Source organism: Myxine glutinosa, chromosome 11, assembly GCF_964187855.1.
Source record: "Myxine glutinosa chromosome 11, kmMyxGlut1.1, whole genome shotgun sequence".
In the NCBI taxonomy this organism is placed as follows: domain Eukaryota; kingdom Metazoa; phylum Chordata; class Myxini; order Myxiniformes; family Myxinidae; genus Myxine; species Myxine glutinosa.
In genome coordinates this window covers 102,299,337-102,315,095 of record NC_136271.1, presented here as the reverse complement: position 1 = coordinate 102,315,095, position 15,759 = coordinate 102,299,337, and the positions used below count along the sequence as shown (strand labels likewise).

Genomic DNA, 15,759 nt, shown 5'->3' with positions numbered 1-15,759 from the left:
AAACTCCAGAAAGTCGTTTAGAAACACACTGGCAAATTGCTTCTCACCCTTGGGATGTAGTTCTGACATGTATCACATTCCAAACCCCCACAATTGACTCCAAAACAATGTGCACATTAATCAGAGTATTCCACGCAATTACATCGACTGCCTCAATGAATACAACTTTTTATTTGATTTCTTTACTCGTGACAAAACGTTTTCAAAAACATATTGCACCTTAACCCCAATTATCTGAAATGCAATTTGTTCTTTGCTGTCCATTTATAAAACTCCTCATTCATGTATTCATATTTCATCGTTTGCAAGACAATTCATTGCATCACAGTCTTGATCAGACCTTTGGCAAACATTTTGCTTTTGCGAGTATTTTTGCATCATAAGGCTGACTGTACTTCGGTGTTATCATGGTAACCCACATCATTGCAAGTAACAAATTCATCGCAAACCTAATTATCCTCCGATACTGTCTTAGGTGAACACATCTCTCATGAAAAAATAAATAAATAAAAATGCTCAACTCTTGCATCCATATCCTCTACAATGGCTTGCAAGAGTATAAACCCCACCCCCCCCCCCGCCCCCAACCCCCATCCCCTCCAAAGTTTTCACATTTTGATGCCACCTGAGCTTAAACTTGATAGATAGCATCTTCATAAGCTATTCCAAAGTGATGAAGCAAAAAAATGCAGATGAAATATGAAGTTCCTCAGCGTCGACGAGTCTGGCATATCACTCAGGCCAACTGGCACGGTCATCAAGCAGCCATCAATCATCTGGACTGGTCTCCCATCTCTACCGCCTCTGACATCAACTCATCCTGGGAATTCTTCCAAAGTAAATTGCTCTCTCTCATGCACAGATTTATCCCATCTCGTCTTCAGTTGCCATACCCTTCCTCCCGTCCATTGTACACGGAATCTTGGGGTGAGGCTGTTGCCCAGAAACAACTTGCTTTCGTCTCCTCGAAAGCAAATCCAACGGAAGGAAATCTCATTTCCTTTCACAAAGCCCGAAACAAGTTTGTGTCCACCCTCAGGAGAGCCAGGAAACAATATCTATCCGTTCTCAAGACCGAACTCTCTTATCTGTCTCCCTCTTCCAAATCCTGGTGGCGTCTGGTCAAATCTGTTTCTGGTGTTTGTTCCCCCTCCATCCCCTCCCTCACCTCAAACGGCTACACGGCTGACTCCGCACGTGAAAAGGCTGAATGCCTCAACTCTGTGTTTGCCACTAAATCTTGTGTCCCAAACCCATCCCTCTCTGTACCCACCGTACCCAGCTGCTCCTGGACTCTGTGTCCTTTCCTCCTGACAAGGTGGAAAAGTTTCTGTCAACACTCTACTCTGATTCTGCAAATGGACCTGACGGCATCAGCCCAAGAGTCCTAAAATCCTGTTCTTCCGCTCTTTCACTCCCTCTCTCTGTTCTCTTCACCCTCTCTTTTGCTCAAGGTCATCTGCCATCTGCTTGGAAATCAGCCAACATCACCGCTTTGCACAAAAACGGTGCAAAAACAGATCCCAGCAACTACAGACCAATCAGCCTTCTCCCAATTATCAGCAAAGTCATGGAATCCATCATTGCTTTGGATATGAAATCTTTCCTCTTCTCCAATGGCTTGATCTCTGATCATCAATTTGGTTTCAGACCTGGTCACTCTACTCTGGACATGCTGCTTCTGCTTTCTCAACAATGGATGGAGGTCCTCAATGCCAAACAGGAATTAGAGCTGTCTCCCTTGACATATCACGTGCCTTCGATACGGTCTAGCACCCCGCTCTGCTCACCAAACTCTCCTCCTTTGGTATCCATGGAAATCTCCACGCATGGCTGGCGGACTTCCTCTCTAGTCGTAGTCAACGTGTGGCCCTGAATGGGTTTCGCTCATCTCCTCTTCCTGTTCAGGCTGGAGTTCCCCAAGGCAGTGTTCTGGGCCCTGTGCTTTTTCTGGTCTTCATCAATGATCTCTCTGACTCTCTTGAAAATCCTCTCTATCTCTTTGCTGATGAATCTACTCTCTGTCGCTCCATTCCTCATCCCTCAGATCGGCAATCTGCAGCCTCCTCACTCTCTGCAGACCTGGACAAAATCACAGACTGGGCAAACAAGTGGAACATGTCTTTCAATCCTGACAAATCTCACACTCGTACGATGTCTCTCCGAAAAGACCGACTGGACGACCCTCCCATCCACTTTCTGAATAATCCTCTCCAAGAAGTTCTGTCACTCAAGCTTTTGGGTCTCACTATCTGCCACGATCTTTCCTGGGAAAACCACATTTCAAATCTGGCCTCCAAAGCCAGTCGCCGACTGGGCATCCTCCGTCGTGCGAAGTCCTTCCTTGGCACACCTGAGCTCCTCACCGCATACAAGGCTTTCATCCACAGCTCAATGGAATACTCCTCTCCCCTCTGGGCTGGTGCTCCTGCCTTACACCTAACTCGTCTTCACGCTGTTGAAACCAAAGCGTTCAGAATCATTGGAATCTCCCGCGATGAAGCTAACTCCAAGGGCCTTTCACTCACTCACCGTAGGCAGGTTGGTGGTCGTTCCGTCTTCTACCGACTCCTCTCTGGCCTTGCCCCCCCCCCCCAGCTCTCTCTGGGCTCTGTCCCCCAAATATTCCTACAGGTCGCACAAGATCTGCCTGCAACCCTCTTATGGTGAAACTGTCAAAATCAAGACTCTCTGCTCACCTTCACTCCTTCATTCCTCTTTTCTCCCACCTCTGGAACAAACTCCCTCACTCTCTTCAATCCCACTCCACCCCTCCAGGTCTTTAAAACAGCTGTTCACCACCATCTCTTATCTTCCCACATCCAAAACCTTGATCTGTTCTACCCCCACTAATTCACCCCAGTTCCATCTTGTTTGAAATTCCAACTTCTTTCCTGGAAGTCCTGGCAGTGTCCATATGTTTTATACCTCTCCCACCCCCCCTTCCCCCCCAAAGCCCTCTCCCTCCCACAGATCTCTCGATGTCTCCATGTTTCTTGGTCCCTGCTCTCAAATGTTGTGTTTGTGTCCTTCCCCTTCTCTCCCCATCTTGTCTACCGCTCCCGATGTTATATGTTTTATGTGTCGCTTTGTCTTTCTGTGTGATTAATGTTCCCTCTTTCACGAGCCTCGATCTTGTATACAAAAAAAAAAAATAATAATAATAATAATAAAAAAAAAATCCAAAACTTTGATCTTTTCTACCCCCGCTAATTTCACCCCAAATCCACTTTTATGAAATACCAACTTCTGTCCTGGAAGTCCTTGGTGTCCTTGTGTTTTATACTTCTCCCACCCCCCTCCCCCCCCCCCCCCACCCCTTCCCACGCCTCCTCCCCCCAAGCCCTCTCCCTCCCACACATCTCCCTGCTCTCAAATGTTGTGTTTGTGTGCTTCCCCTCTCTCCCCATCTTGTCTTCCACTCCCTCTTTTTATATATTTTGTTTGTCTGTTTGATTTGTTTGTGAAATAAATGTTAGCTCTTTCACGAGCCTCGATTCTGCATTCAAAAAAAAGAAAAAAAGTTCGATTAACAGGGAGAAATTAAGGATGCATCAGTTTTCATACCACCTTCTGGGTATAAAGTGGCGACGCCCATAGGAATTTTCTCAATGCTAAGATATTTAGACAATATTCAAGTGACTCTTTTATCCACTGTCCACTGGCTGTTAGTCACTGTTGCATGACAATTCTCACAATCACGATGAAATGTAAATGTTGTCTTCTGCAACACTTTTTCTGCTGTTTAAACACAATGCCGGAGCATGATTAGCTTGTAATCCATTCCGTATCCATCGTGTCCACCAGTGCATCCTCTCCTGCCCAATTCCTCCCACACCCATTGTTTGCCCAAGTCTCCCTCTATTCAACTCTGCTGTTGGCGTTTCCCCCATCTCTCTACTGTTCCTTTTGTATAGTGTTTTTGTCTGTTATGTTCTGATCCGTTCAGTGTACTATTTCTTACATGAGCCTCGACTATGTATACAAAAAACATCAGATGATTCTCAGTTACATAGCACTTAAACCCTTTGCGTAATTAACCCTAAATCACTTAAGGAGCAAATTATTTGGTTGAAAGGTTACTAAATAAGTGTAACAGGTTTCACCTGTATGTAATCAGCGGTTTCACTTAAAAAATAAGCTCCCCCACTTTTCCAAGGAGTTTTAAGGTGCAACTCACTTGGCCAACCAACAAGGTAAACATGAAGACGAAAGAGCTTTCCAAAGAAGTCAGACAATGTGGTGGAGAAGCACAGTTCAGGAGAGGATTATACAAAGATTTCAAAGTCACTCATTATCCCTGTGAGTATGGTGAAATCTATCATTAATAAGCGGCAGACGTACCATACCAATCAGACTCTACACAGATCAGGTCACCCATCCAAACTCAGCAACCAAACACTGCACATCGCCCAGTCAACACCATCTATATAATAATAGCGTAAGGACTTGACTTTGTTATCCCTTTTACGCCGCACCCAGTGACCCGATGCCCACAGCACTAATGGATTTACGATCTACGAACCGCGCTCTTTGTTTATCACGTACAGCCATACTCGAAAAATCTGAATTAGCCGACGTTGGGGCCCAAAAGCATCCGATTAACGACCGATACGATGCCATCTTACGACGCCATCGTAATGGCGTCTGCTGGGCGAAGGTGAAGCAAGCCGTCCGCTGATTGGACAGGCGAAGGCGAAAGCAAGCCGTCCACTGAGTGGACAATCCAGAGCATGCATTTGTGCCGGTGTCGGCGATCGTTGTTCATATATGCACTCTTCATTCTCATCTTTCTTCCTAACTCTTACTCGGACAAGCAAATCCCCTATGCCATCCATAATGGTACACTCTATCCATACACCACATCCTCCCTTCCGTGGATGTTCCACGGGTTTCGGCTAGTCCCTACTATTAAGCATGGTGGTGGCAGCATCATGTTATGGGGCTGCTTTACATCAGCAGGGACTGGCAAGCTTGTCTGGATAGAAGGGACAATGGATGGTGCAAAGTACAGGAGAATCCTTGATGAAAACCTGCTCGAGTCGGCCATGAATCTGAAACTGGGTAGTAGGTTCGCATTTCAACAGGACAATGATCCGAAGCACAAAGCTAAAGCCACATTGAAGTACCCGAATGAGAAGAAAATAAATGTTCGTAAATGGCCCAGTAAAAGTCCTGACTTGAACCCAATTGAACATTTATGGTGAGACTTCAAGATTGTAATCCAGACGATCCTCACCAAACTTAGCAGAACTAGAACAATTTTCACATGAAGAATGGGCAAAGATTTCACCACCTCACTGTGCAGAGCTGGTGGAGACCTACCCAGAAATAATCATAGAAGTCATTGCTGCAAAAGGTGCTTCCACCAAGTACTGACAAAAGGTGCTGAATACTTTTGCAGCCAGTGAATTTTGATTTGTACATGTTTTTGCAGGTATTCCTGACATGTAACCTCCTTCAACTATAAGTGTTTAGTTTGATCTCTTCAGTTATGAATAAAAAAGTTCATTTGGAAAAATTGTTTCTACGTAATTCGTAATTCATATAAATGTGGCATTATTGGTGGGGGTGAATACTTTTACAGGCCACTGTACATGTAGTAGAGCCTCTCGCCGAGATCGAGTGAGATCCGCGGAACAGGTCCCTGAGCATCTCCCCAGGACCCATTAATGCTCCACACCAATTTGCATTGGGAATCCACAACTGTTTTGCTTTGCGAGGGACAATGTAGTTATCTGACAGAGTAGTTAACATAGTAGTTATCTGGCATACTGTACCAAGTGATTACATACCTGGAGGGTAGAAAGAACCATGTGCCATGCCGCGCCCAGCACAGCACCATGACAGTGTGCCATTGTTAGGAGAGTACGCATTGCCTGCATGTTCTTAGCAGTCAGCTGAAAGTAACAAAATCAAATGCTAACAATCACAATAATCCCAAATGATGAGTACAAAAATAGTGCTTTGATATTCTTAATTGCAGAGAAAGTATCATAACAAAAAACAAAAAACTTCTGGTTTAAAGTTTGGTTAAGTGCAGTACAGTCTTGAGATTTGCTGGGAACGTTAGCAATTATTTAAATATCAAGTATGACGTTAATTTGACCACTGCATCCAAATGCTTCTACCTCTCATTCTCCATCGCATATTTTTCATTCAAGTTCATTCATTATCTTTCAACAATGTAGGATACAAAGATACTTGTGACTTTGAACTCATTTAACTACATATGAAAATCCCCCCTCCCAAGACCCCCTGCCCAGACCCCCCACCCAGACCTAGCCCACCATTGCCTCGGTGACCCACGTTCCAATTTCTCCCTCTCTCCAAATACCATAACCATTCATGTCCATAGGCACAAAAAGTCACAAAGCAGGGAAAAAAATATCAACACTACTCAGCATTCAGCTCAACCCAGCTACTCCTCCCCCCAAGCCCTCTCCCTCCCACACATCTCCCTGCTCTCAAATGTTGTGTTTGTGTGCTTCCCCTTCTCTCCCCATCTTGTCTTCCGCTCCCTCTTTTTATATATTTTGTTTGTCTGGTTGATTTTTTGTGAAATAAATGTTAGCTCTTTCATGAGCCTCGATTCAGTATACAAAAAAGCATGGAACCAGAGTTCTTCAGGAAAGTTTACAACTGAACACTTACCACCACAGTGCCCTGCACCTGGCCCGACAATGGCTGACCCATTGCAACCACCTGTTGATGACACTCGCCTGTGGGGCTTCCAGGCTGCAGGAGTAAGATTGGAGTGCTGTGCACTGCAGAACAGAATCAACAACAACAAAACATCATTATAAAGGCATGAGCAGACTGAAGGGGAAGGGATGGAGAGAGAAGAGGGAAGATCTCCAATGATAACCCCCAAGAGGAAGTGTGCATCCTTAACATTTTAAGCCTCAGCCTTGAACAAAACTTTCTTCCTTCAATCAAGCTTCATCAGCATAACAATCAGACTGAAATGCAGAGCTTACCAGACAACCTGTATTCTGTTTGAAACAAAATAAGACATAGAGAAAACATAAAAAGTGAGTCAAGAGGTCTAATTTGGATATGCATCATCAACGATAATCATTTACACTAGCCGAAACCCGTGGAACATCCACGGAAGTGAGGATGTGGTGTATGGATAGAGTGTACCATTAGGGATGGCATAGGGGATTTGCTTGTCCGAGTAAGAGTTAGGAAGAAAGATGAGAATGAAGAGTGCGTATATGAACAACGATCGCCGACACCGGCACAAATGCATGCTCTGGATTGTCCACTCAGTGGACGGCTTGCTTTAGCCTTCGCCTGTCCAATCAGCGGACGGCTTGCTTCGCCTTCGCCCAGCAGACGCCAATACGATGGCGTCGTAAGATGGCGTCGTATCGGCAGTTAATCGGATGCTTTTGGGCCCCAACGTCGGCTAATTCAGATTTTTCGAGTATGGCTGTACGTGATAAACAAAGAGCGCGGTTCGTAGATCGTAAATCCATTAGTGCCGAGGGCATCGGGTCACTGGGTGCGGCGTAAAAGGGATAACAAAGTCGAGTCCTTACGCTATTATTATATAGATATTTGATTGATAAATAGGGGGAAGGGATGAGAGGGGGGACATACCTTTGGTAGTTCCCAAGGAGCTAGACGTAGAGAAAGCAGTAAGGGCATAGTGTGGTGGAAGAGAAGCCTTGCAAATTGCCGTAATGAAAGCGTCCCTTGGTGTGACCATGGATAGACGGCCACTCATGGCTGCCATCGATGTATGCGCCTTCAGAATGCTCTCAGTGGCTGCTTCATCAGTGCTAGACGACAGATTCGAACAAGAGTGAAAAATGGAACCAAAAATCAAAACTCAAAATTGGCACAACATGCTCCTGGTTGTCAAGTCAGATAAGCCAGGGTACACACAGGTGACAACGAAGTATGAAACAAGAAGAAAAGGACATAAAATGTCATAGCCCCCACCGTGGTTGCAGTAATTTTACTGTACAGGGTAAAAGGCCGTCAGTCGGCCATCTCTGGTAGGATTACAAAACAAAATCTTCCGCATATGTATACTCTCATGTATTGTCTTTGTGCCAAATTTGAGCACAATCAGTCCATGCATGTCGAGAAGTGGTTGGGGACACATTTAAATAACAACATGTTCGGCAGTCGGAAATCTTGGATTTGATCTCTAAAAAAAATGCCGTACATATGTAAGCCATCATTCATTAATTATCTGCATGCCAAGCTTGAACAACATGGGTAAATGTATGTCCGACAAATGGTTGAGGATGTGTTCTATCCTGGGGTTTTATAACTAAAATTGACGCCAGTCTACAAGTCAGTCATCTTTGATAAGATCAACCTCTCAAAGAAAAATTCCTCAAGGTCTCTCAAAATCAAGAAAGCAACTTTAACTTATTTAAAAGCTTGTATTACCTTGCATCGAGTAATGGAGAAAGAGCTGCAAGAAGTCCACACCAGGATAGCTCAATCATCGCCTCCCATACCTCCTTTGCAGCTGAATAGAACAGTGACAAAAGTTAATGTGGATGTTTAACAAAGTGTCATGCTGCTGCCATTTTACCCTTATTGATTACATCAATAAAAGGATGCACAAAATACAGGTCAAACAAACTGAAAAAATAGATTCGTGCAACTAAAATGGTGTTTTAAGCATTGTGCAGATAAAATAGTCTGTAGAGGTTATGTGAGAAAAATTACCATCAATAAAAGACAAAAGGCAAAGATCAAGGGAAGTCTAGAAATGTTTTGCAACCTACAAAAGGAAGAAGATGCAATGGAGGGTTCTGCGCTCAGAGCCACCGTTGTGCCATTGCAGCGATCCATTTCCCCTTCTATCATGCAGGTTACTCCACGCACAAGGTCCAGGAGGCAATTGAAGGCAACAGACATTGCATAACCATCTGCCACTGGTGGGGCTTCTACCTTGTCCAACAGCTCTAGGCTTCAGATAAAAAAGATGTAAGTGGAGATTTCAGAACAGATGAAAAGCAATGATTTAAAAAAACAAAAAATCCATAAAAAAGATAACTAACAACAACATTCATTTGCAGTGATTTACTCACTAAACAGCCCTGGTAGAGCCTTGTGCAGAGATGTTCAGAATTGGGATCCACGTGCCCCTGTACTCAAATGCTGGTTGTGGGGTGATTCCACCATTAGGTCCTCCAGGACCTACTCCAGTGGCCTGCGTAGGTACTCCTGGAGCAGCAGCTGAAGTCCCTTAAACAGTAAAAGCGGAAAATGTGATGGAGAGCAGAATACAGTGAATATATATTTAAGCTGAATGCAACATCTTGTGCTCAGACAGATCATATAAAAGTCGAATACGAGACATTAGTTATTGGTGTTTGAAGAGTAACAAGAAACTGATACTCTAGGTCCCCCCACCTTTTGCATGGTTAACTAATACGCATGCACACGCACACACAGAGAGAAGAGCCTCACTAATATTGTACACAAGCCAAATTACTGAGATGCCATGGCAACATAATTCAAGCAGTCACAGCCGGGATCTAGTCAGGTTGAGATAATGTCACGAGGATTATATATCTGCAATGTGAAAGTTAAATGATCAACGATTTTTTAAAATAGCACGGACACAAAAATAAGTGGACAGATTATCGGTTGGTCAGTCGGACGGAGCTCATTTTAAATGTTATTAGGACGGAGCTAATTTTAAAAGCTTTGAGTCCTCCCAGGACTCAAAGTATCCACCTCAGCTTCGGTAAGGGATCACAGTTCATGGACCAAGCTGTTCAACTTTTTCAGAATTTTGTTCCAAGGGCTTATTCCAGGATCGTCACTGAACCATGGACTACCTCCAAATGCAGTCCGTTTGTGGCAATGTTCCCAAGGATGGTTTTTAAGATCTCGGTAAGGTTCATTTTTATCATTCCCATTGCCGCAATAATCACTGGTACAATTTCGATGCTCTTCAGCCTCCAGGATCTTTTCACTTCATTCTTGAGGTCTTGGTATTTGGTCATCATCTTGATTTCTGCATTGTTTAGGCCAAAATCACTGGGTACTGATATCTCAATCAGCAATGCTGTCTTTTTCTTTTGTTCCTGAGTACTATGTCTGGTCGCAATGCTTTGTTTCCTATGTTCACGCTGGTGGGATCATCAGGTCATACGTGAGCATTATGTCCTTGTTTTCAATGATTGCTTTTGGTTCATGTTTCCATGAGTTTTGTGGAATTGGGATATTGAAATTTCTGCAGATGTGCCAGTGGATTAGTTGTTTTTTTTACATCCTGATAGGAGGTGGGACATGCCTTTTGTTTCTACCTTGCAGAACCTTCACCTGCCTGACTGACTGACTGACTGACTGACTCAGTCCTGCCATATTCCTAAAGCCATTGGTGTAGTGTCCTTTGGCTTGGGGAATAATAATGATTCATTCTGTCTCAGTTGAGCTGATCTCTTCTTGGCCATTCCAGTGATCCTTCTTTGTCTATCCACAATCTGTCCAACTCTTTTTTACATTTCCATGCTCTTTTGTCTTTCTCCCTTTCAATTTAGTCTTTTGTTTACATTTGCATGCATTTTATCATCCACAAATGTGGGACACTGTCAAAAACCTTTTTATAGGCTATCCAGGCGGTGGACAATTTATTTCTTCACATTTTGCAATTTTTGAGTATGGTAGGTGGTCCTTGTTCAGTAGTAGGTGGTCAATTGTTCCATAACAACCTCGCTTACATCACTTTTGTTCTGCCTCTAAACCTCCTTGCTGTGTTAGATGATGGTACATCATTTCTGTGATGATTCCTGTCAGCAGATTGTATGTGGTTGTTAGGCATGTTATCGGCCGGTATTAATGGAGAAATTGGATTTCCTCAGATTTTGGAATGAGAATGGTGTTCCCTTCTGTTTTTCTTCTTTTTACTCCCACCAGGGAGTAATGCATTCGATCGTGTCCGTGTGTGTGTGTGTGTGTGTGTGTGTTCGTGTGTTTGTGAACAAGATATATGGAAAAGTTCTGAACGGATATGGATGAAAGTTGGTGGGATGATTGCCCTTGGGATAAGGAAGAATTGATTAGTTTTTGGTGAAGCTCAGGATATTATTCCGGATCCAGGAATTTTTTGAAGGATTGTTTACCATTGGAAGATAGGGCTCATTTTTTTATTTTTACATTATCTTCTGTATATTCTATATTTAACATTGTGATATGAAAATAGTTTTCATATTTGTTGTAAATGTAGTTTAAACTCGTGGTTATGCGTTAGAGCGGTGTATTTTGTTAGCAGCATCGTCTTCAAGGTTCTTTTTTTTTCTTTTCTAATAAAGACATATTCTGTCATATTAAAACCATCAAAGTGTGTATTCGGTTTCCCCGTTTCATAAAATGTATCGTTTGATACGTATAACGCTTTATAACTGTTTTTTTGTTTGTTTGTTTTTCACCTCAGAAGAGATATTAACATTTACCTCAGCGAATGTCAATCGCGGTGTCAATATTTGATGAACTTATAAAGACTTAGGTGACTTATAAGTGTGACCAGCATGTGCACGGGATTCTTCCCAGAAGAATGAGTGGTCGCATTAGCTTGTACGACTTAAAATGAGCGAGTTTTGTTTTCACGTTTGGGCCAGTTTTACATGTTGTATCCCTAAAGAATGAAACGGACGTTTTTCCTGGCTTACAATTTTATTTGAAGTCACACATGCCTCAAAATACACTCACCTATATGGAATTGAACGCTGAATCCGAAAATGTAAGTGAAATTGCCTTGTTTTTTTTGTTTTTTTTACATTATCTTCTATATAATCTAAATACATATATATCTGTGGTGTGTCTGTCTTGTGTTGTCTTGTCTTGTGTTGTCACTGAACTACTCCCTCAAACTTTTGTGAAATCGTACTATTCCAACTTGACCCACGGCGGGAGTATGCGCTCTACTGAGTGGCGTTCTAGTTTTTTTTTTAATGGGCTTTTCCCGCCACACAGCCTACAAGGCCACTCAAGGTGGGGGCTACGCAAAGGAAAGAAAAGTATAGATATTAGACAGAAAGGAAGAATCTATTGACATTCCTCTTGAATTGAGGTCCCTTCTACGAACCACTAATCCACTGCATTTTCCTCTTGGATCAGTTCGTTAAATGTCCTGGCGGAGTGATTGTGTGGAGCATCAAGCTGTTTTAGCCAGAAATTTGGAATTGCATCTGGGCCTGGGCTTTTGAGGTTTCGCATTTTTTTGGGAAGTTTCCTAATTCCTTGTTATGTTCTTTTAGATCTTCAAAAATTAATGTCCAGATTTTTTCCAGCTTTTCTTTTTCAGTGGAAGTTGACAAATTCTGCTTTTGTTTCCCCAATTCATGATTGAATCTCTTTGGGTTACTCTCAAACATGTGGTTTTGTTTTCTCCTCTTGTTTCCTTCTTCATATTATTTTTATCTTCCTTACTATCATTTCTATTTTGAGTTTGTTTTCAGCACCCAAACGCTCGATCGAGGTCTTTGTCTTTGATTTTGTATTTTTTTTTTTTATTCCTTGGAGTGTGTGTAAAGGTTTGGTGGTGAAACCAATGCGAATGGTTCGGTGGATGTGTGGAGTATAGTTGAGAGAGAGGAAGACAAATGATGAATTGCGAAAGATGATGGAAATAGAGCCTGTGATTGATGCTGTGAAGAGAAACAGGTTGAGATGGTTTGGTCATGTGTTGAGGAAGGATGAAAGTGACTGGTTGAGAAGAGTGATGGAAATGAATGTCGAAGGAAGTAGAGGACGGGGAAGACCGAGAAAGACTTGACTAAAGATGGTGGAAGAAGAAATGCGGGCAAGGGGGTTAACAAGGAGAGATGCAGAAAATAGGGCAAAATGGAGAAGATTGTCATGGGGACCGCAAGGCTAACCCCCGCTCTTGCAGGGAAAATGGCCTTAAAATGCCTGTTGTATTCCTTGGAGTGTGTGTGTATGTGTATGTGTGTGTGTGTGTGTGTGTGTGTGTGTGTGTGTGTGTGTGTGTGTGCAAGTTGCTGGCTGCTATCTCCACACATAGGTGGGTTTCAGGAGATGAATCGGAGACCTAGCATGTCTCAAAGTATCCATCTCTGTTGTCTCTGTGTGCACGCGTCTCTCTGCTTGCGTCTGTCTGCATGCGCATCTGTCTGCGCGTCTGTCTGTGTGTGCCATAAATTGTTACCATTTGAGCTTTTGCCATCAAATTTTCATCAATGCTTTATCATGAGACGATGGAGAAGACAAATTCAAAATTGTCAAAAGCCTAAAGATCAGCATCACCGAAAATCAATTTTCATCCAATTGACCTGAAATATTAATTTACAATTTGTGCTTTGTCATCCAATTTCAAAGCTTTATTATGAGAATATGGAGAAGACAAATCAATAACTTGGTCAAAGGACAAGGTTGCATAAAATCGTCAATTTCCATCCGATAGATTTGAAATTTGAGCAGCGTTTGCATTTGGGGTCACCGATTCCTATTGCTTTCAGGTCAAAGGTCAAGGTCGTCAAAATTCGTCGATTTTTTTTGTATTTTTTAGCTGTTTCCATCATTTTTAGCATACAGAAGAAGAACTCTGAATACAAAGCAAATGACAACAGGCTTTGAATTTTCAGATGCTTTTTAGTTCCCTTTTAAACTCATCTTGGTTCAATAATTTTTTTCATGTTGGCTTTTTGCCCTTTCCCCCTTTTGACAGTTGAACAAGCAGAACATCTGATAAATTTGCTTACCGCACTCTATTTTTATGCAACAACGTTTCACTTTGCACAAGCTAGCAAACGGAATGACCGCATAACAGGCAGCCATTCTCATCGTGCTCACCGGCAGGAACAACAGAAGGCTGAGAGGCGCTCGAACCAGCAAGGAGGAAAAGTGACTGGATGAAGGAGCCCAATGCATTGATAATGTCACGGAAGACCTTTGTGGAGTGTTCCTTCATATCGTAACACTCGCAAAATGACCTGGAGGAAAATCAAAATATGTTTTCAAACTTTTTCTTGAGCACAAATCTCGTTTTGAGTTACAATTACCAAATGAAACAAAGCACCGATATACAATTATCAATGAAAAAGTGATTTGGTATATACAGGGTGAAACAGAAAATACTGGATATTTTTAATATTACATAAAACTTTGTCACATCACAAACTAGAATGACACTCGGTAGAGCGCATTCCTCCGCCTGGCGGAACAATTTAGATTTTGTATCCCACTGATAGGCCGGATCCAGATCTTAACCAAAATGTAATCACTTCACCCTTGTCACACACCCAACCTGACCAAAGCTTTTTGAGACATCCTGCTCATAGGCAAACAAAGACAAACAGACAGGAGTGAAAGCAACCTTCGCCCCACCCATCTTCGGTGGTGGAGCTAATTAGCGTTTTTTTTAATGAAAAGTTTTTCTATAATTTGTGTATAAATAAAAAGTAGTTCTATTATATTCTACACAATATTAAGTATCTAATCCTTTTTGTTCCACACTGTGCATTCCAGTGCAAGCGTTGTGCTGTTTCTATTATACACATTTACAAGCAAAGTACAGTGCATATGTTCACTCTGCTACTGGACCAATCTACATCAGCTCACGTGTCCTAAAAACCTGCTCTGGTGGTCTTGCACATACTCTCTCTGCCCTTTTCACCCTGTCATTTGCGTGAGGTCATATTTCATCTGCGTGGAAATCCACCAACATTACTGTGCCACATAAAAAGTGAAAAACGGATCCTCTCAACTATGACCTATCAGAGGGTGCTTCCAATAATCAGCAAGGTCATGGAATCGATCATCGCAGTCGATATGAAATCCTTCCTTTGCTTCAGGAACCTCATCTCAGATCACCAATTTGGTTTCATAAAAAGGTCACTCCACCTTAGACATGCTGCTGCTGCTCTCACAAAAAAATGGAAGGAGGCCCTCAATGTCAGACATGAGTTCAGGGGTGCCTCTCTGGACATATGACATGCTTTTGATACTATCTGGCATCCTGCCTTGCTCTCGAAACTCTCTGCCTATGGCATTCAAGGCCAACTCCATACCTGGCTTACTAACCCCTTCATCTCCTGTGCCAGTGTTCTGGGCCCAGTCCTATTCCTGATCTTCATCAATGATCTCTCTGACTTTCTAGCAAAAACCTCTATCCATTTTCTGATGACTCCACCCTCTGCCATGACATCCCTCATCCTTCAGATAGGTAGACTGCAACCTCTTCCCTCTTCAGACCTTGACAAATCACAAGCTGGTCAAACACTAGGAATATGTCTGTCAATCCTGAGAAATGTCACACTCTCACAATCTCTCCGAAAGGACTGTCTGAAACACCTCCCCCCATCCCATACCGTCTACTTTATTTTAACAATCCTCTCGAGGTGGTTCAGTCATTCAAACTCCTGGGTCTCACTGTCAGCCACAATCTTTCTTGGGCAAAACACATTTCAAAGCTGGCCTCCAGAGCCTGCCACCGGGCATCCTCCATTGAACGAAGTCCTTGACATCGTGGAAACCGAGGCCTTCAAGATCATTGGAATCTCCCGTGATGAAACTGAGTCAATAGGTTGGCCTATCACTTCACCATTGCAGACAGGTCAGTGGTCGCTGCCTTCTACCATCTCCATTCTTGTCTTGCACCCGCTGCTCTTTCCATGCTTTGTCTAACGCAGGATTCTGCAGGGCACACGCGGCCCATCATCAACCCCCTTGTGGTAAAACTGTCAAACAGCAAGAATCATTATTCTTGTGTGGCAGTGAAACCACATCATTATGTTATTTGAGGGCTTTGCTGGTTCA

General features: G+C 42.9%; 1 protein-coding gene across 5 annotated transcripts in view; it reads right to left on the bottom strand.

Annotated features, from left to right (window-relative positions):
* MON2 (MON2 regulator of endosome-to-Golgi trafficking) overlaps positions 1-15,759 on the bottom strand; it is a 108,170-nt gene that overhangs the window by 70,914 nt on the left and 21,497 nt on the right. For 4 of the 5 annotated variants that reach the window (XM_068131400.2, XM_068131401.2, XM_068131402.2 and 1 more), the window contains exons 10-16: positions 13,795-13,934; positions 9,063-9,219; positions 8,757-8,941; positions 8,413-8,494; positions 7,609-7,790; positions 6,655-6,767; positions 5,796-5,900 (exon numbers count right to left, since the gene is read on the bottom strand). In XM_068131400.2, coding sequence (XP_067987501.2) covers positions 5,796-5,900; positions 6,655-6,767; positions 7,609-7,790; positions 8,413-8,494; positions 8,757-8,941; positions 9,063-9,219; positions 13,795-13,934 — 964 coding nt within the window. The remainder of the gene's footprint in view (positions 1-5,795; positions 5,901-6,654; positions 6,768-7,608; positions 7,791-8,412; positions 8,495-8,756; positions 8,942-9,062; positions 9,220-13,794; positions 13,935-15,759) is intronic. The other variant, XM_068131403.2, reaches the window with a different exon arrangement.